This window comes from Tursiops truncatus, chromosome 20, assembly GCF_011762595.2.
Source record: "Tursiops truncatus isolate mTurTru1 chromosome 20, mTurTru1.mat.Y, whole genome shotgun sequence".
Lineage (NCBI taxonomy): Eukaryota > Metazoa > Chordata > Mammalia > Artiodactyla > Delphinidae > Tursiops > Tursiops truncatus.
The window spans coordinates 42430291-42452779 of NC_047053.1; the positions used below are offsets into that span (position 1 = coordinate 42430291).

General features: G+C 39.3%; 1 protein-coding gene across 9 annotated transcripts in view; it reads right to left on the reverse strand.

Moving 5' to 3' along the window:
- KANSL1 (KAT8 regulatory NSL complex subunit 1) overlaps positions 1–22489 on the reverse strand; it is a 168145-nt gene that overhangs the window by 109916 nt on the left and 35740 nt on the right. For 8 of the 9 annotated variants that reach the window (XM_019944325.3, XM_019944328.3, XM_019944329.3 and 5 more), the window contains one exon: positions 11234–12608. In XM_019944325.3, the coding sequence (XP_019799884.1) occupies positions 11234–12525 (1292 nt within the window). In that variant the 5' untranslated portion in view covers positions 12526–12608. Of the gene's footprint in view, positions 1–11233; positions 12609–12973; positions 13053–22489 lie in introns of all 9 variants that reach the window. The other variant, XM_019944324.3, reaches the window with a different exon arrangement.

Genomic DNA, 22489 nt, shown 5'->3' on the forward strand with positions numbered 1-22489 from the left:
AAATACTTTCATATCTTAAAAAATTTCTTTTTTCCAGCAACTGGGGAAATAAAGAGGATTTTTCCATGCAAGTTGAAATATAAATCATCCTTTTAGAATACCAAAAATGTTTATTTGCTGGGAAAAAAATTATGAAATAAGCACCTCCTTAGATTTATTATAGTAGAGGGAAACTATTTAACCTTCCCATCATCCCTCACGGTCAATGCCATGCCCATCAGTGTACTGGGCCGACAGAGAGGCATCTGAAGAGCTATGCACCTTCAGGTTTGCTCCATTTCTCCAAACAGAATCTTCTTTCTGCTCCTGCCATATCAGTTCCAGGAGAAAAACAGTAGAGAGAGCAGTAAGGAAGACCTAGCTTTCATCTTCTCCATGATCTCAAGCAAATTATTTAACATATCTATAGTCTTGGGTCTCAACTATAAAATGAAGATATCACCTTCATCATATGAATGTTTTAAAGATTTACCAAATGCAAACCACCTAACATACAGAAGGTGTGATCAATACTTATTAATTCCCCTGTCTCCTTCTTTTTATTTTTATTTTTTTGGCAGCACCATGAGGCTTTCAGGATCTTAGTTCCCCGACCAGGGAATGAACCCGGGCCACTGCGGTGAAAGCACTGAGTCCTAACCACTGGACCGAGTCTCAACTACTGGTCCACCAGGGAATTCCCTCTTTCTTTTTTAAAATAATCACCCCCAGCACTTCCTAGATGTTAACATCTACCTTAACAAAATGCCCCACCCAATCCATCCAACTCCTGTTCCACAAAAGAAATGAGTAACGGTATTGTAAGTTAAGAATATATTTGGGGGCTTCCCTGGGGGCGCAGTAGTTAAGAATCCGCCTGCCAATGCAGGGAACACGGGTTCGAGCCCTGGTCCACATGCCGCAGAGCAACTAAGCCCATGCGCCACAACTATTGAGCCTGCATTCTAGAGCCCAGTGAGCCACAACTACTGAGCCCGCGCGCCTAGAGCCCATGCTCTGCAACAAGAGAATCCACCACAATAAGAAGCCTGCACACTGCAACGAAGAGTAGCTCCCACTCACCGCAACCAGAGAAAGCCCGCACGCAGCAACAAATAATAAATAATTTTTTAAAAAAGAATATACTTGGTATACCTTTCCTCAAAAGATACTGTCAGGGCTTCCCTGGTGGCGCAGTGGTTGAGAGTCTGCCTGCCGATGCAGGGGACGTGGGTTCATGCCCCGGTCCGGGAGGATCCCACGTGCCGCTGAGCAGCTGGGCCCGTGGGCAGTGGCCGCTGGGCCTGCGCGTCCGGAGCCTGTGCTCCGCAGCAGGAGAGGCCACAACAGTGAGAGGTCCGCGTACCGCAAAAAAAAAAAAAGATACTATCAAATTCCTTAATACTACTTACATTTCTTAACCATAAAGTGCCATATTTTTACATGATGTTCGGTAAATCTCTTCTCATCAACCAAATCCAAAGGACAGTTTGATTCTATTTCCACTAAAATAGGTAGTGTTTATGCCCAAGCTGTGGGTAAACAGCCTAGATTAATACAGTCGGCCCTCTTTTTTTTCAGTTTATTTATTTTTATAATAATAATTTTATTATTATTTTTTCCCCTTCACTGGCAGGTGGATTCTCAACCACTGCGCCACCAGGCAAGTCCCTGGCCCTCTTTAACTGTAGGTTTCCCATCTGAAGTTGGCTGAATCTGCAGATATGGAGGGCTAACTGTACTCACTGTACTAGGCCATTTTATATAAGGGACCTGAGCCTCCTCGGGATTTTTGTATCTGCAGGGCTCCTGGAATCAATCCCCTGAGAGTATTGAGGGACGACTGTATCCTGATTTCTTATTAGCTATGTGACATTAAACAAGTAACTTAAACTTTTCAATCCTCAGTCTGAGTCTGTAAAACTAAGATAATATCTACCTCGTTGTATTGTGAGGACTAAATAAATTAATGCATGTAAAGCACTTTTAACACATTACCTACCTCCAAATATTCCACAAATGTAGGTTATTACTTTTTTTCCTCTATCAGTATGTCTCAAACTATGTTATCTGATTAGGCAAAGTTGATTTAAAATGTTTCCTAGCTCAACCAAATCAATTCAGTCAAAACCTTATTGGGGCCCACGTTTCAGACTAATTTAATCCCAACAGCCCTTAGCTCTGTCTCCTTCAGTTTCTATCTTACCAGGATGCATCTCTCAAGTACCACAAGAACAAACAGGAAACAGGGATTAAGGATGAACAAGAAAATGGTCACACACATAAATGGTATCATTCAGTTCCCTGGCTCATGCCCTTTATTCTATTAGGCAGAAGAAGTAAAACATCTTTTAAGAAAATGATTTTTTTTATGTGGACCATTTTTAAAGTCTTTATTGAATCTGTTAGAATATTGCTTCTGTTTTATGCTTTCGTTTTTTGTCTGCAAGGCATGTGGGATCTTAGCTCCCCGACCAGGGATCAAACCCACACCCCTGCATTGGAAGGCGAAGTCTTAACCTCTGGACTGCCAGGGAAGTCCCAGAAAATGATTTAAAATGGAATTTAACCCCTCTTCCTGGTTGCCATTCCTCAATGTCCACTCCCCACTGCCCCCCCACACACAATATTCTCCACATATCCTCTTACTGAGTTCTGAATATAATCTATATGGTTGCTACAATGTTACTAAATAGGTTGCCAGAGCAACGAACAACATTTACAATTTAACAACAATTTTTCAGTATATTCTGTTTGAGGAAGACTCTTCAGATACTTTTATTACTAGATTAAAACTAATTTCAAAGCAATCTGGCTTACCACTTTGGTGCAAAACCTTTCTTCATAATTATACAATTATGAAGTCAAACAGATGGGGGGACTTCCCTGGCGGTCCAGTGGTTAAGGTTCCGCGTTCTCAATGCAGGGGGGTGCGGGTTCGATCCTTGGTTGGGGAACTAAGATCCCACATGTCGCACGACGCAGCCAAGAAAAATAAAACTAAATTCAAATAGGTTAAAGTTGCCACAAAGCCTTAATTAATGAGAATCAAAATTAGTAAGATTTACTCTTTATATTTATTATATACTGAGCCCCTTGGTTCAAACAGATAGCATAATTTTCCCAGATACACAATGGAAAACAGGAAAAAAACGAACTTGTAGTTATGAAAGGAGATGCCTTAGGCACGAATTTCTGCCTACCTTGCAAAATACAGATGTCCCTGGGTATTCGAGGGGGACTGGTTCCAGACTCCCCTCCCCCCAATACCAAAATGCAGATGCTCAAGTCTGCAGATATAAAATAGGGTATTTGCATATAACCTATGCACATCATTCTGTATACTTTAAATCATCTCTAGATTACTTAAAATACTTTACAATGTGAATGCTAAATACATAGTTGCCAGTGAACTGAAATTCAAGTTCTGAATTCAAGTTTTGCTTTTTGGAAGTTTCTGGAATTCTCCCCCCCCAAAATATTTCTGATCTGCAGTTGGTTGAATCCACCAATGTGGAACCTGCAGATCCAGAGGGCTGACTATAATCTAATCCATGTTGGTCTTTGCTCAGGGAGAGAGCAGAGAAACTAAAGTACTATTCATTTGAAATACAATGTGACTCCAAGCTTTTCCTAGTAAAACAGTTTATTTTATCTTGCTGATGGAATCTAATAGGGTGCTCTGCAAATGACACTGAAACTTCTGGGTATGCCCAACAGCCAAAAATGTTTAAATGAAAATTAGTAAATATGGACCACATTCAGTAACATCCCCCATTGGCTCCTTCTTCATCCCAACAGATCCATCCAATCTAGTTACTCCTGTCAAAAATCTGAGAATTACCCATAATTCCTCTTCCCTCTCTCTCAACATCCCACTCATCGCATCCGATCAATCACAAGTCCTAGTCACCCTACCTCCAAAATACCCAGTTCCCTCACTCTTCCCTCCAAAGGCCAAGTCCTCACTCTCTTACATAGCTTACCACAGCAGCCTAAATGGTTTCCCAAAGTCTAAATCCACTCTACGCTTCATACAATAAGAGGGGTCTTTAAAAAATCCAATGATATATAAACTCTGTCAATGGTTTCACGATACAATTTTAAACTGGAGATGACCTACAAGCCCACCTACGTGACATAGCCTCTAGCAACCTCTCTGGCCTCATTTCTCACTACTCTCCTTACACTTTGCACTGTTCTTGAAAGCATCCAGCACCTCCCATTCCCAAGGCCTTAGCACATGCCGTTTCCTCTGTAACACACCTCCTCCCTTTTTCACCAACTCCTTCTCATCATTCAGGTCTCAACTTACATGTGACTTCTTCAAGATACTTGCTAGGACATCCCCACCCATCTTAATTAGATGTTCCTAATATGCACCCCCTTAGCACTCCGAACTTCGTTTCTGTGGCACCCACACCACTATAAATATATCATTAACTATATGATTACTTGCTCAAATAATCTCTCTTTCTCACCTATACTGCCCATGAGGGCAGGGCAGGGACTGTGTCTCTCTTATTCACCACTATCTACCCTTAGCACCTCAGCACAGAGTAGGCATTCAATACATCTAATAAGCGAATTAATTAATTCCAAAGTCTCCAATGTAAGGTTCTGAGGCCTCTCTGTAGAGGTCAACTCCTTCTCTGTTTACACAGGATTACTTGGAAGTCCATTTCCTGATTTTTAACAGTTGCTGGAACTTACAAGTAATACAGAAACCTTCATTTTTGAGACACTGGTAAAGAACTTGAACCCTCATATAAGGGTTATTTTGCAAGGTGTGTTCTTATAGTCACCCAAGCTTGAAACTTCAACCATCTGTGATGATCCCTCCCTATTTTTCCCATACCGCCTTTGTTATTAATCCCATTAAATCTATTTCTGCACCACCTCTGGAATTTCCTCTTTTCCTTTTTACACTACATTTATTACACTTACCTATATTACTAGATCTCTAAAGTATTTCCACTCTAGCCACTAAAGCCCCATGCCTTTTAGTCTCTGTCCTCTGTCTTTGCTGTGCCTTTTTCCTGTACTGACCTACCTCATCAGGCCACAACCAAGACAACCTTCTACCAAAATCCTAGCCATCCTTCAAGACTCATTTCTAATATCCTTTCTTTCCAATTCCATCAACCAGCTGTGATCTCTTCCTATTTCATTTGCATCACCCAACATTTACCATATATTACTATATGCCAGGCACTGTTCTAAGTAGTCATCTTTACCTACCATGTCTCCAATACACATCAAAACTATAAACTTTTTGTGGATAGAAACTCAGTTTATTTACCTATGGCATCTCTCACGTCTTACACACTCACTCATAGGTACTTATATATGACCACTTTAAAAGTGTACAACTGACCCTTGAACAACATGGGTTTAAACTGTGCACATCCATTTAGACACAGATTTCTTTCAACATTTAATACGATCTGTGGTTGGTTGAATTCATGGATACAGAGGGCCGTGGATGTTCAACTGCAGAGACGGTGGGCACCCCTAACCCCATTGTTGTTCAAGGGTCAACTGTACTTCACTCAAATTTTTTTTTTTTTTTTTGCGGTACACGGGCCTCTCACTGCTGTGGCCTCTCCCGCCGCAGAGCACAGGCTCCAGACGCGCAGGCCCAGCGGCCACAGCTCACAGGCCCAGCTGCTCCGCGGCACGTGGGATCCTCCCGGACCGGGGCAAGTACCCGTGTCCCCTGCATCAGCAGGCGGACTCCCAACCACTGCGGCACCAGGGAAGCCCCTTCACTCAATTTTAAAGAATGAAAACACCAATCCCAAGGCAACAGAAAATATTTGGAGCAACTAGATCTGCAGCAAACGGGTAACCCCCAAATTCCTGCTGCCTAACTTCCTTCCTTCAGAATCATACAAGAAGCACCAAGAATAATTCTCACTACCTACATAACTTCTCAGAAAATAGGCGGGGGGTGGGGGGTGGGGGGGAGAAGACGGAGAAAATACAGAAGCTCCTATTTCTGCCACTGGATGTCAATATGCAGGCTAGCAGAAAAAGAAAAAAAAAACATAATCAAAGATGATTAGATTAAATTAGAACAAGATGTCTGACAAGTGAAAGTCTACTCAGCTCTGAAGTAACTTCTCTAAGAACATGATGGAATTATTCCCACATATGTATCACACCCAGTGAGATCCACAATAATCATTTTAATGGATTATGGGGTGGAAAGGGGACCTAAGGTAGTGAAAGAATCAAAGCTCTAAGTCACAAGTCAAGAAAGCCATTTTGTTTCGAGGTACACCAGTGACTTACAGGGAACTTTGCCTCAGACTCCCCAAATGCAAAAAAATGGTGCTGAGAATAGCTCCATCAATGTTAAAGACAGAGCTGTCACAATTCAAAGTAGTTTAAGCCCTAGAGATCAATTTCCTCATTTATATTAGAAAAAGTGGTAACATGATTAGCCCTATAGCTAGTCTGTAGCAAAGAAGGGTTAGATGTTAGGTTTCCAGCTAATAGACCTCTCACTCCATCATTCTGTGAAAGGACAAGGAATAGGAAAATAAGGACAAATCAAGTAGACTGCCACCTTTGGCAACATCATCTGTGAATACTTAATAAATTCAAGTATGAGCTATAACACAAAACATTCCACAGTAACTAAAAAGCAAAATCAACAAACACACTAGTCATTCATTATACCCTTAAGTCTTCATGAACAACTCCAAAAGGGTGAAATTCCCCAGAAACATATAAAAGTCACTGCAATCAAGACAATCAAAATTCAAATAACTTCTTTAGTGTCACTAAACTGAGCATCTAGTTTATTTTTACTCAACCCTGATCTGGAACAGACTTCAGGAGGCTATCAGACAAATAAAACATAGGTTAGAATAAATTTAAAAAAATAAAAACATGAAAATAAAACAAGAACAGGGAGAACAAAACGAAGCCAAGAATGAGGCTTAAAAAACAAGTACAACAGTAAGTCCTACAAATTTGGCTCTAAACTTCCAAAAAGCCAACAGGAAAATGGAGACCTAGTGAACAACACAAATTATAACAGCCAGGTAATAAAAACAGACTTAAAAGCTTAGGAAAAAATACAATTATTCTTGGTTGCATATCTTTGCCCTGAAGTCCTTATAAAGAAGGCATTGTGTAACATAAAGATGTATTTTACATATAAAACAACATATATTTCTGTAGTCACTAACAAAATGTTTTATGGAATTATTTTTATTCTAACCTTCAAGATAAGCCTATGGTAACAGTTTACAGAGTTTTTTGGTTTTTGGTTTTTTGTTTTTAAGGGAAAAGAGGTCTACAAACTATCCAGGTACTCAGAACACTGATGATCTAAGAATACATTTAAGAGAATAGCTGGAAAAGAATTTTTTCTTTACAGGTACTTACTATAAAAGTTTACAAGCACAAGAGTAAGAAAATGAAAACTAAATTCAGCAAAACTAGGTATAGGTCCAGGAATTCCTAACAAAATAGCAGAACGAAACTCTTAGAAATGAGAAGGAGGAATACAAAGAAAAACTAAAGTGAAGAAGAGAGTGTGGGCGCACAAGCACACACTCAACAGTTCTTGTTATAAACACGAGATAACTATCAATAAATGCTTCTATTCATACTTCTACAATTAAGAATTAAACACTGAGGTATTTATTGAAACATACAGCTTCCTTTCTAGTCCCTCGATCAAGAAGATGACGTTTTTAAAAAGAATGGTATAGCACAGGGAACTCTACTCAATGCTCTCTGGTGACCTAAATGAGAAGGAAATCCAAAAGAGGGGATACATCTATACGTAAAGCTGATTCACTTTGCTGTACAGTATAAACTAACACAATATTGTAAAGTAACTACACTCCAATCAAAAAAAAAAGCCAAAAAAAAAAAGAATGAAATGCCATTTGCAGCAACATGGATGGACCTAGAGATTATCATACTAAGTTAAGTAAATCAGAAAAAGACAAATACCATATGATACCACTTACATGTGGAATCTAAAACATGACCCAAATGAACTTATTTATGAAACAGAAACAGACTCACAGGCATAGAAAACAAACTTATGATTACCAAAGGGAAAAGGGGGTGGGGGAGGGATAAATTAGGAGTTTGCAATTAGCAGATACAAACTACTATATATAAAATAGATAAACAAGATCCTACTGTATAGCACAGCGAACTATATTCAATACCCTGTAATACACCATACGGAAAAATATATGAAAAAGAATATACGTAGATATATGTATAACTGAATCACTTTGGTGTTAACCAGAAATTAACAAAGCATTGTAAATCAAAGTATTTATACTTCAAATAAAAAAAAAAAATTTTAAGATGATGTTTAAATTCCTGCTCATTCCACAGTGATGTTACTAAACAACGATATAGGTCAAACTCAATGTAGTGCAGATTTTCCAAAGTAGTAGTTACATGTACCAAGACAGGAAGACATACAAATATAACATTTTTGGATAATTTTCCAAAAAGAACTTAAAATAAAAAGGTATAACAGTTTTAAATTAAACATAAAATCAGTTAACCAAAAAAAAAAAAAACAAGGAAAAGGAAAGAACTTCTCTAAACATGTCTCATCCAGCAATATTAGAATTTACTAACTGTAAAATGATAAACACAAAATTCTCAACAACATATAAAACCAATCATTCTGCTACTGCTAGCATGTGCCTAGGATTTACAATGAATCATTGATTTTCCTCTTGGAACATAGGAAATAAGGAAAAACACACATGAATTCTTGGTGAAAGCTTGTAATTTTCAGAGAACCATCCACTTGTAATTTAAGCAACATCATTTAAAAACAATTCATTTCAACAGTCTTCTCTACTAAATATTTTCATTATGGCTGCTCAGACTAAATCTACTGACTTTATCTCTGACAGTACTTCAGCAAAGGAGTGAAATACTAGACAGGCTACTGTAAGAGGTAAAAAGTTGAAATTCACCAGCTGGGTCAAGCTCCTGAAGAGTTAACTAACTTCTTATTCCAGGACTCAAGAATTATAAATCTGGTTATAAGATTTGGGAGGGACTATTAAATCACAAAGAAAAGGCTTCTCAGCATCCAGAGAACCTCCCGGGTTTTTTTCTTTTTTAATCAAAGCAATGCGTCCACTCTCACTGGCCAATTGCTGAAAATCTTTAAAATACTCAGAAGGTCAACAAACACCTGGCTAAATACTAGCCTTAGGAGTCAATTGGGTAACCTTGCTTAACAAGAACTTAAACGTATTTACACTTTACTGGTGGTTTTGTCAATAAGTTCATATATATCATAATATGCAAAAAGTACATTTATTTGACAGTACTTTTAGTGTCCAAATTGTCCTTACTTTAATATGATCTGAAGATGGAAACTCAACTTTTTAAAGCATTATTTAGTTGATTTCATTGTAAGAGGATTAAACTGATCCCAAAAAGTTTCCTAAAATGATCCCTCAGTTGTCCTTATAATTCACACCCTATCAATCAACAAACCATTATGTGAGAAGAAGTGAAACGAAGTGAAATGGACTAAGAGGTCTTTTCAAATCACTAGACTTACCCCATGAAATAAAAAAAGTTCTCTCTTAGGTATTTTGATTTCACCGGGTTGGAACAGTTACCCACAACATTACCAAAACTCAGAAATGTTTCCAATACAATGTATCCTGAAAAGATTACGCTCATAGAGTCTAGGTGTTTTTCTTCATCAAATACACAAAATAAGTACAGGAAACTTAAAATGTTTCAACTACAGTATGTTACACAAAATTACTTTTAAACACAAAATATTCAACCGTTAACCAAGATTTCTTAAAACACTGGTTTACGCAGCAAAGTCAGTGGGGATAATGCCACAAATACTGGCAAGCTGATTTAAGCTACTAATCCATTTAAGGAACGGTAACTATGTTACAGCAGTAGCAAGGCTCTGAAATTTATTTGCTTTAGACCTGAATATAGAAATGCACTCTTGAGCACAGTAAACTAACAAATGGTAATGGAACTTGGTCTATGAGGAAAAAATACAGCAAAATTATCCAGATTTTTTCACTCAAAATAGAAACAAAAAACAAAATTTCGTACTCGGATACAGTGTTATCCATGTGAATAACATAAACAAAACTGAAAAAAAAAGGAAATTTACTTATGCTTAAAAGCATAGCTGTCTCAACGAATTCTCCAGTGAAAACCTTAGTCACCTTTTTATTTCAGGCAAGGGAAAGCCAATTATTCCAACATATCCACCTATTTCAGCCTTCTCTAGTAATCCAACCTTTACAACATCCCTACCCAAAAAGGAAATGAAAGAGGATCTACTAGTCAACTCCCCTGCCCTTGTTTTCCAACTACTCTGTTTACTCTCTCATAAGTCTCGATAAATGTACATTGATCTATCTTTAAGGAGATATATTTTACTTCCTTATCTGTCAGGAGCAGAATGCAGGGTCAGGAGGGAAGAAGAAGAGTAAAGCACCTCTGGCTCAACCAGGTCCATCTAAAGTGCCACACAAAGCTTATGAATAATTTTCCTCAAACCAACAGATTTTGAAAATCCAGTACAAATTTATCCCAAATATGTCAATACATTTTACTTAACTGAGAGAAAATAAAATCCAAATCTGATAAAGATGGTTTCTTTTAGGGAGAGAATGAGGTTGTGAAAGCAGACTGTGCTTGGAGGCAACCTATAAAATATTCTGAAGCATTTTCTGATTATTAGTCCTTAAAACATACGGAAATCTCAAGTGTTAAAATTAAAGACTGGGTACATTCTCTGCTGAAAGCTCAATTAGAAGCAACTATAAATTCCAGCAAACTTAACTAGGTCAACTAAACTTTTGGCCCCACTTACTAGAAACAACAAAATGTGAAGTCAAGCCTTATAAACTTATAAAAATATCCTACATATAGTTTCAAAAGAAACCTAATTATTCACTCTGAAAGGATGGGTACACTTTTACAAATTGGAAGTCTTCCAGTTTTTTCTTAGTAAGATTTCAATGGGAAATTAACAGCTTTTACCCTACAGCAACACAAACGCTGTACCAAATATACCTTCCATTTCTTCACTAGCAGGTATACATGCATCCACCTACCTAAAATTAGGAAAAAGACAAACGAAAGAAATCTAGGCACCTATATACAAAGAAGCCCATTCTTCCCATGATGGGAATTCACCAACTCTTTCTCTCTTGTCCAAACATTTCCCAAGAATGACATTATGCATGATTCTACTCACAGGGGTAAGTGGCGCTGCTCAGGATCAGCTCTGGTCAGTTCTTCTTCTTCAATATCAGACTCTCCCCCTGAACTACTGTCAGTGACGTCTGAATCAAATGCTCGTTCACTGCACCTCAAGTTAGCTATACCACTGGCTGTAAATCTGTCCAATTCTTCTGAAATCGAATCACTTTTCAGGAAGTTGCTAAGTCCCTCTGAAGTGGCGGTCTCACTGGCAGCTTTTCTCAATGCAGCTTCAGCCTTTCGAGTTAGCATCAACTGGCTCCGGGGCTTCAAGGATTCCAAGTTTGGCAGTTTGCTCAAGGTTTTCTCTAAAAATCCACCCAGCTGATGCTGTATATGCCTCTCCACCTGCTTGGCTTGCACAACCTGTAAGCGTTTCTGTAACCTGCGGGCACGGCTCTCAATATCAGCCTGCCGCCGTAGTAAAGCTGTTATCCTTGTGTCGGAATCTAAAGCACTGAAAAGAATGGAAGACAGGGGAGACTTTTTACCCTCTAATTTGACACCCCCCAAGTTAGAACTGGAGTCTGTGTCAGGTGATAACCTACTGCTTCCTTGAAGTGCCGGCGGCTGTTCCATGGAATTTACAGAAGATTTGTTTGCAGTGCTATTATTGCTAAATATCGTTGTGTGTTCTACATCAAGGCTTCTATGTGGAAGAGTGCAATTGGTCATACCCCCTTTCAAGTCCCCAGATTCAGATGCCACCACTTCACCCCCCTGAAGAGAAGATGACGTGAGAGCTCGTTTTCCCCCATTAAGGGGACTGGAATTGTCGTGATCAGAATGTGTTGAACTTTTAGTCAATTTCTTCGCCAACCCATTTACAGGTGCTTGTGGCAGAGCTGTCTGACCACTTGTATTCATGGTTCTAAGATTTTCTAAGGAAAACTCCAAAACTGGCTGTCTCCCCAACAGCTCAGCTCGGAGTTCATAGGACTGAGATAAGAGAGGATGAGATTTAAGTACTGTCTGCTTGCTGAAGACACCTTGCAATTTCAACGATTCCTTTGAGGGAACAGATGTTACATCGGAGCAAAGATAAGATGCCACCAGTGGTTGCAGCTTTCCCAAGTCTTCCTTGTTAGGATTATTTCGGAAGTCTAGACTGGGGTCCTCTGCAGCAATGGCTTTTCTTTTGGTTCCGTTGGCAGCAATAAGGATGTTGGCGTTGCCGTTATTTTCGGCACTGCCAGGGGACAAAGTGGAGGATGGGGGAGCCAGTTTGAACCGGATATGGTGTGCTTCAGCTGCTGCGTCAGTGAGAGCGGGCGCCATCGCAGCCATTCAGCACAGAGAGACAGGAAGTCCAGCCTCTCCCGGTGCCGAGGCCAGCTCCACAGCCCCTTACCGCCTCCCCAGAGAACAGACTAGAAGAGAAAGAAGAAAAGGAAGTTAGAAATACAAGCACGTTAGAAAACAACACACATGTTTTTAATACAAACATTACTTGAGGCTGTTAACCAAACTCTGCCTCCAGAAGAAAAACACTCAAACCAAAAGGGGAGATGTGTTGGGGCAGGGCCACAATCCCTGCACAAGAGAAAGAATTCCATCCTTTTTTGTCACTTGTTACCATAAATTGAAAGTAGCCACAGACTGTTAAAGTTAAATCATCTGCATCTAAAAAATATCTTTAAAACTTCTTGAAATTAGTGAATTTAAAGCAAATGTATCAAACTAAGCACCCAGTAATTAAACAGAAAAGAATTAGTAAGGAACTCCTCATCCCTACCAAAGTTTCTATGCCAATTGTCACAGGTCTGTACATTTTTCTGGCCAAAGGATCCAATGTTCGTCAGCTTCCCACTTCTCTGCAAGACAGATTATACTAAAAGCTTAATTGTATCACACCTGTGTTACCAGTTCACTTCATCAATTTTCTTTTCTTTTGCTGTCCTCAGTATGGCCCACCTCTCAAATTAACTGCCCAACTGATGTGTCTCTTTCCTTTACCCGAAAGCTTCTTGAAATAATAGTTATAGGGCTTCCCTGGTGGCGCAGTGGTTGAGAGTCCGCCTGCCGATGCAGGGGACATGGGTTCGTGCCCCGGTCCAGGAGGATCCCACATGCCGCGGGGCAGCTGGGCCCGTGAGCCATGGCCGCTGAGCCTGCGCGTCCGGAGCCTGTGCTCCGCAACGGGAGAGGCCACAACAGTGAGAGGCCCGCGTACCACAAAAAAAAAAAAAAAAAGTTATAAATAGCTGCCTCTGCACTTCTCACTCTTCTATAATCTGGCTTCTACCCCTACTGCTCTGGCAAAGGTCACCAGTAATCTCATCATCAAATCCAATGCTCAAGCCTCAGTCCGCATTCTATCTGACTTCTCTGAAGCCTTAGGTAGTGCTGACCACCCCACTCTTCTTGAAATTCTCCTTTCCAGACGTCCTTGACAACAAGGTCCATTCTTCTGCCCTCTTCTCTCTCAACTCACTTCCTTGGCAACAACCACTATAGCAACATGGTAAGGCCTCCTAGCACTCAGAAAAACATGCTCAGCTGCACTAATCAACATCCCCACCTCTATGTTCCTCAAGCCCCCTGAAACTCAAAACTGACTTTCTTTTTACTCCTTACCCATTTCTATTATCTCAGGTAATGGTATTGCTTTCATTTAGTAACCCAAGCTAAAAACCTCAGCCATTTGCCACTTCTTTATCCCCTTTGATTTATCTGGTCTGAGAGTAAAAGGAAATCTATGCAAAGAACTAAGCCAGCTGTTCCTAAAGTGTGGCCTATGGACTTCTTGAGAACTCGAAGACCATTTCAGAGGTCCACAAGATCAAAGCATTTTCGTAATAATATTAAACGTTATTTGCCTTTTTTCATAGTGCTGACATTCGCAGTAAGGGTGCAAAAACAAGTCTGAGCAAAACTACTGGTACCTTTGCACAATTCAGGGCAAAGGCACCAAACTACTAATAACCACTGGTCACTGTATTCTCTATGCATTTAAAAATAAATCAATAAATAGGTTAGTACCACTGACCTTTGATGTCCTTGGTGAAAATATGAAAATAATGAACTTTATAAAATCTCCACTCGAGTCTTCAGTGTGTGTGTATATATATATAGGTATACAAATATTCTGTGCAATGAAAGGGAAAGTAGACATAAAGCACTTCTGCTGCTTTAAGAAATCTGAGAAAAAGCACTAGTACAACTGAGTTACAAGCTGAACTAGAAGCTTCCCTTCACAGAACACTATTTTTACTTGGCAGAACAACTGACAAACTATGATTATTCAGACTTGAATAGTTAGCAGACATTTTGTTGAAAATGAACGAAGTGAACCTGTCACTTCAAGGAAATCCAATGATGATGTTTGTTGCCAATGAGAAAATCTGAGTTTTCAAGCAAAAGTAAGTATTTTGAAAACGTGTATCCACCACCATGAGCTTGAATATTTCCCCAATACTGAAGTCTTGATTAAGTAGACTACTGCTGATATTAGTGAATGAGAATTTGATACCACATAATGAAATGTGTCAACCTTTGGAAGATCTGCATAACTCAGTGAATGACCAAATGACCAAGATCGTTAGAAACGAGTGCATGGGTAAAGTAAGTGCAAGACAAGCCAATGGATTAATGTGACAGAGTATGAAAAACTCACTGAAACAGCTTTAGATTCCATAGTGCAGCTAACCTTTATGAAACTACTACTTGCCAAGTTTGAGTACAGTATCAAAGGATAGCCACACTTTAAAAGGCTATTTAAATACTCCTCTCTTTTCCAAACTACACATCTGTACAAGGTCAGATTTTCTTTATATAATTCCAAAACAACATATCACAATAGAATGAATGCAGAAGCAGATAGGAGAACCCAGCTGTTTTCTATTAAGCCAGACATAAGTAAGATTTGCAAAACTGGAAAATAATGCTATTCACACTTAATATTTTTTTTGTTCTGGTAAAAAGTTATTTTCATAATATGTAATAGGTTTGTTATTTTTAAATGAATTCGTAAATTTTTTTTTTTTTTTTAATTTGGCCACACTGCGTGGTTTGTGGGATCTTAGTTCCCCAACCAGGGACTGAACCTGCGCCCTCGGCAGTAAAAGCGCGGAGTCCTACCCACTGGACCACCAGGGAGTTCCCCGTAAATAATTATTCTTTGAATTTCTCGAAGTTTCTAATCAACTACTGATAATAACCCATAAAAGTTCTCTGTGGTTTTCAACATTTTTTAAAAGTGAAAAGAGGCCTTGGGACCAAAAAGTTTATGAATCACTGAACTAAACGCAACCTCCTCCTCCCTCAAAAAAAAAAAAAAATGACAGCAACTTCCAATTTGGTCAAACATTTTATCTTTAGATAACAATCAACATAGGACAGTAAGCCCTGTAGTACTACACTAAGATTCTTCATAGTATGGCAATTCAAATCGTTAGTATCGAAATATTTAAGTAAATGACTGAGAAAACATCCGTACAAATACCAATACACTTATAGGTCAAATTTGACTAGTGCTCTATGTAATTGCCAAAATTTTCTCACTCTAAGCTTATAATAACTTTAACAAACATCCTATATTCATTAAACTAGATCTTCTGGGGATTACAGAGTTTTATCCTCATGGACTTTCTAGCATATGGCATTCTGTGTGACTGTTCTACATCCACTTTTCCTATTTCTGATTTTAAATTTAAAAATAATTCCTAATGTAATAAAAAATAGTTATGTTACACTGGCTGAATTGACAGATGAACCAATGTAAGTTCTTTATTCAAAATACCTCAAGTCAATTTTATAAAAGGTATTTTCTCCCATAAACAAAAATCACTATCTGATCTTTCCCATCAACTCAATATCCTCTTTCGCACTGATATCAATATACAGTTGATACTGGCAATGCAAGGAGGCACATTATCAGTGCCAGATGATTAATACAGCATATGAGAGTAGATGTAGCCTACTACCCCAAAGCACTACAGTTAAGTCTCAGAAATAGCAGGAAACAGCCTCCCTCTGGGGACTCAAGCAAGGGCACAGATGTTACACAGCTTCCACAAAACTTACTGACGAAAACTCATGTTCACACAGTTCAGGTAAAAAGAGGGGTGTAATTAACTTCACACCACAGAGGTACTTAAGCAGTAAACATACCAAAGTTATTTCAGAATTATTCAGTTCTTAAAAATTCACAACTTAAAGAAAAACCTGCTGACTCAAATCCCATCTGTTTCAAGATTTCTCTGACCCTCCGCAAGCAGTCCGAGAACTTGACATTAATCTCATACACCTCAAAAGCGAATTTATTTTGCTTACACTCCATCCTTGGTCTCAATATCCCCATAGGATGCATTGCAAAGAGTAGTTACTAAAACAATCGTCTCAATAAATAGGGAAGGGGAAAAGTGAAGTCTTCAGAAGAAATTCCATTCCTAACTCCTAAATCTTTATCTTTCTACACCAAAACTGCTGTTAAAAATATACATATTAAAAACTACACCCCTCTCCCTTCATTGACTTGAAACGCTGTGCTGAGATGCAATATTACTCCCAAAGACATTCACAGATAAGGGGAGCCAGTCCAGGTTCACATCCTGGCTCCACCTGTATTTAAATTATTTAACTATTCTGTTCCCTCAATTTCCTCGTCTGCAAGAAACAGAGCTGACCTCAGAAGGCTGCTGTGATGATTAAACAAAATACTTTCAATTACTTAACCTAGTGCCTGGCACAAGCACCCATTATTTGCATTGTTATTATAACCTATAGACAAAAAGCAAATATTACTGAAACGAAAAAATGTGAGATGAAAAAAAAAGGTGTTAAAAAATAAAACACATACTATGACCTCATTTCTCTTTTAAAATGTAGGTGATAAGATTCTTTTGTCTTTTATTTTCTGGCTTATGTAATGTTTCCACCATAAACATGTATTGCTTATATAATAAAAGGGAAGCAAGCAAAAATAATGCAAATTCTTAAAGATCCAAAAAACGTGAATAAGGCAAAATATCTTTCTTAAATTTAACATAATGAGCAAAATGTTGATTGAAACGATTCCCATCCCACTTGAATCCCAAAAAACATCACTACTCAACAATTCAGAGCAGAGAAAAACTGTCAGACTTAAGCAGTTTTACAAAAACAGTTTATGATAAATCATCTTTCTCCAAAGAATACAAAGCATTAAAAGCTATAATTACTTACTAATCCTCATAACAACCTGGGTGGTAGGTTTCGGGCTGGGATTATAATTTCCAATTCACTGGTGGGGACAGATAGTAAAGTTATATGGTACATTCAGAATAAAGGAACCTAAAATATTCCAACTTTTTAGTTCATCTAATAAACCACAATCTGACCAAAAAAAAAAAGATGGAGCTAATGTACTTGCTGTCACTGACATAAATTAAGATTCAGCAGTAAGTTTGAAGAGACAAAAACAAGGGCTATCTTATCAAAGTCCTTTAAAAGGCTATAAAAGTTTGGGCTAGGTAATAACAGTTTCCTTCCCAGTTCCAAGGAAGCATTTTGGAGACTGGAAGATGTCAAATGGGTTCAGCAGGCAAACACATTTAGGAGAAACTTCCTTGGTGAAGATTCACAACACACTTCATTATACTGAATACTCAAATATTTGCAGCTTTAACAAATAAACATCTTTTTTCCATTACACCTATCAATATCTTGCAGAACACTGTTCTGAGGGATACAAGTTAGAATAAAGTCCAAATATGCGACCTCTAGGGTCCCTTCCTGTGCTTATGATTCTATTATTATAAACTGCAATACAGATTCAAGAACAAACTTCCACCTAACACAAGCAGCACTGGGAAGCCGAAGTACACCCCTAGGACAGAGCTCCTCAACATCAGCACTACTGACTTGTGCCAAATTATTTTTCGTTGTGGAGGAAGGGGATCTCTCCTGTGCACTGCAGGCGGTTTAGCAACATCCCTGGCCTCTACACGCACTAGATGCCAGCAGCACTCTCCTCTCCTATAAATTATGACAACCAAAAATGCCTCCAGAAATGACAAATGTCTCCCAGGGGGCAAAATCACAACCCCCAATTGAGAACCACTGTCTAGAGATAGATTATCTCTATAGCTACAGATGTCTGTACATGTATATATATATTTCTGTATATACAGATTTTCAGAAAGCACACATATCTGGCTGCTTCAAATAGTGCAAGTCAAAACTAACTCCACACCTGCAAGTGAGAACCACGCCTTATTCCTTGTAAATTCCCAAGACAGGACTCCAGTTACACAAGAATAAACTGGCAGCATCCACCTTGCAAAAATGTTGATAAGCTGCCGGGACCCAAAGGGAAGTGTTTGGCCATTTGGGTGGCCAACAATCGCACTTTCACTGAAAACAGAAGCAAAAATCAAATGGGGGACAAGAAGCTTGCCCATAATGTGGCTTCTACTAACCTCTTCCCACCATCACCTCATTACTCTGCACAAAACAAAGAAAGAAATAGGCAGAGGAAGGATGGTTAGGGAAGTGTCTGTGAAGTTATCAAAATTTCAGCTGAAACCTGAAAATTAGCTAAAATTTCATTATGTAGAAGGCTGGGGTAAAAGAAGGGTAATGTGGCATTCTAGTGAGAGGAAAAGGCACGGGAAAAGGCAAAACTGTGGGAAAACATAGGATATCCTGGAGGGTGAAAGAAATAATCAATTTGCTTGAAATATAAAGCATATTGTAACAGAGAAAACACTATAGAAATAGGTGAAAAGGAAGTTTGAAGCCAGATCATTAATGGACAACCTTCAATAGCCAGCCTTTACTCAGACTTAAAGGCAGCAGAAAGTCATTAAAGGTTTTTCAAATGGGGAGTGACACATGAGAACTGTGCTTCAGAGAGACCAGTTGGGTAAGACAGATTAAAAGAAAGTAAAAAGTCAAAGACCAATGAAGAAGCTACTGCAATAATCCAGATAGGATGCAACAAGAATCTCAACCAAGGTGTTCACCACAGTGGAATGGTCGAAGTCTCCTCCAGGCTTTGGAAGGGCCCAAAGTCTGCAGAAGGGCCAAATAAGTGACATAAACCGAAAAGGTAAAGGCTCTTAAGAGAGAAGGCTGTCTTTTCCTTCATAATTTCAGCTCCTTTATGATAAAAATCTCTCATTTATTTCTCATAAAGCTGTACAGGTGGCAGGGGGGGCTGTTCAGTTTTGGGGTATCCTCTCCTTTCCTAACAGTGCCAAGCCAAACCCAGCCCGCGTCTGCATGAGCTCACATCTAAATTATCGTAACAGCTTCCTGACTGATGCCTCAGTCCTCTAATCCATTCCGTAATCCATTCTTTTTATCGCCTCTCTTCTCTACTCTAGAATAACTCCTAGTACCTTTCTCATGAGTCCAAATTCTCTGAGATGAAACTTAAAACAATATCAAAGCAAGTGCATCAGTTGGCTTAGACCTAGAACTCCCTACCCCCAGATTCAACTCCATAATCTTTGCCTATGTTGCTGCCTCTACCTGGAAGGTTCAAAGCAAGTGCATCAGGTGGCTTAGACCTAGAACTCCCTGCCCCCAGATTCAACTCCATAATCTTTGCCTATGCTGCTGCCTCTACCTGGAAGGTCCTTCTACCCTTTAAGCCCAAAACTTAATCCTTCAATACACAGCATCTCCACAACAACTTTTCCAGACTATTCAGATTCACATCACTTTCTTCCTGCTTAAACTGTACAACGCACTTAAAGCCATCACTCAATTAAAATCATCTGAATGTTCCCTAGTTGTCAATTTATTAATATTAATTTATTCTATTTCCGAGACAGGGGAAGTTCCTTAACATCCCTCTTTGCATGCTCACTAACTTTATCTAGTTAGGGCTTGGTACATAGTAAGCATTGTGAGTACTTACTGACAGGGCTAGAGTAGTCAAAACAGACCTAGAGGTAGGCTTTCACGTATAAGATTGTGCTAAGCAGAGAAAGATGAGGAAATTCTAATCAAGAAACTGACACGGGCTTCCCTGGTGGCGCGGTGATTGAGAGTCCGCCTGCCGATGCAGGGGACACGGGTTTGTGCCCCGGTCCGGGAAGATCCCACATGCCGCGGAGCAGCTGGGTCCCTGAGCCATGGCCGCTGGGCCTGCGCGTCCGGAGCCTGTGCTTCGCAACGGGAGAGGCCGCGACAGTGAGAGGCCCGCGTACCGCCAAAAAAAAAAAAAATTAAACAAAATAATAGGGAAGGATTTGGGAGATGATCCACAGAACTTGGATGAACCAAGTGGTACATGTGCAGCTTCTCAAGAAAGAGAGGGAAAAAGCAGCTATGCAGTGCTTTGTGATGAAGTATCAAAAGCTACATTATGGAACACACTGGAAAGTTTTTTTTTTTTTGTATTTCTTTTACAAATGTGGATTTGTTATGGAATACAACAGGGAGTGGGCAGCAAAATTTTTATTATAAAGCAAAGAAACAATGTGGACCTCACCACCCCAGTCCCTAACACTTTCTATGCCAACAGGGCAGGGCTTCTTAGGTTTTATAATTACTAAGGGAATCATAGCTCTGGCTGGAGAATAGGTTATTATTATGATTGCTCTAACGTTCACTAACATTTACTAAATGCTCTAATGTTCACTAACATTAATTGACCTTTTACTGCGTCAGTCACTGTGCTAAATGTTTTACATACACATCCTCATTTAGTCATCACAATAACATTATAAGACGAGTATGTACTCTTATTCTCATTTTATAGATAAGGAAACTGGTGCTCAGAAGTTAAGTAACATGCCCAAGCTCACACAACTACCAAGCTGCAGAGACAGGATTCCGATTCAAATCTCTAACTGTAAGGCCCATGCTTTCTTTTTTTTTTTTTAATTGAAGTATAGTTGAATTACAATGTTGTGTTACCACTATATACAATGCTAGGTCTAAACTGGAAGGAGCTTAACTGCTAGACATGAGGTTTTTGAATTTTAGTCTTTATGGGAAAGTCAATGAGAAATACCAACTGATTATCTCCAACAGACATTTTATTAAAATGCCTACAGCATTCAAAGCCCCACGTAAAGACAGACACTCACTGTGATCAGGGAATCCTGGGGGGACCCTCACACAGGCTGAGAGTGGGTGGGGTCACAAAAGGCTTCCCGGGGCAAAAACATCTAAGTTGAAACCTAAAGAATAAGGAGGGTCCAGTATCGCCCATACAGCTACTTCCAACATCCCTATCCCCAACACCAAATCCAAAACCAGTTCCTGCCCCTCAACATGCCCCATGTGAATGAATCCCGATCTCAATCACTGATTTACCATCTGATAGACATCTTACTTAAACATATACTAATACTTAAACATATACTAATACCAGATAGGAATAATAGGAAGGCTATAGGAGTTCATGGTCTAATGCTGGAGACACCAAGAATTATAGCAGTGTCATCAATGCCAAAGATAAAAAGATAGAAATTAGGCGTGAAGGTAAACCCAGATGATAAAGCACTGTTTTTCCTGAAGGGATCAAGCAAGGCTTCAGAAAGAGATGACATTCTGACTGACTACTGAAGGCTAAATAGGGAGGATTCAATATAGAATGACAGGCACATTCATTGCATCCTTAATACCATTGCCTTAGTTCAGAACCTCTTACGTATTACAGTAATCCAGACAGTTGTAATCTCCCAACTGTTCTTTCTTCCTGTCTCAGCAAGCCTTCAACCTAGTACCCACTACCAAAATGATTACTAGAAAGCAGGAGGAAAAAAGGGAAGAAGAGAGGGAACATAACTCCAACCATGTTGTGCTCCTGCTTAAAATCCTTCAGTGACTCTAGGGTAAGGATGAACTCAAACTTCCACACAACATTTATCTGCCCCCCTTTTACACTCAGCCTCCTCTCCAACCTGTCCCCACCTTAGCCACCTGAATCTTATAGTTCCAGATTCTTCCATACCCTTGGCACCTTTGCTTTTCAAGTTTTAGCTCAAGATCACATGCTCTTTAAACTATTCCCCATTCATTCCAGGTGAAGTTAGAGGTCCCTTCCACTCTAGGGTCTAATATGCACTCCCATGACACCCTGGGCAACAGCTCATAATGGAACATAAACACCTAGTTTTGTCGCCCTCCCGCCCCAATCCCGACTGTGTATTTCTTAAAAGGAAGGTTATGGCTTGTTTTATCTCTATCCTTACATGTAGCACTGCATCTGGCAGAGAGTGGACCAATACATGTTAGCTAACCTGAGTAGTCTATGCTGAATGCATCAGATGGAGATTCATTATAAAGTTAATGGGGGTGTCTGATCATA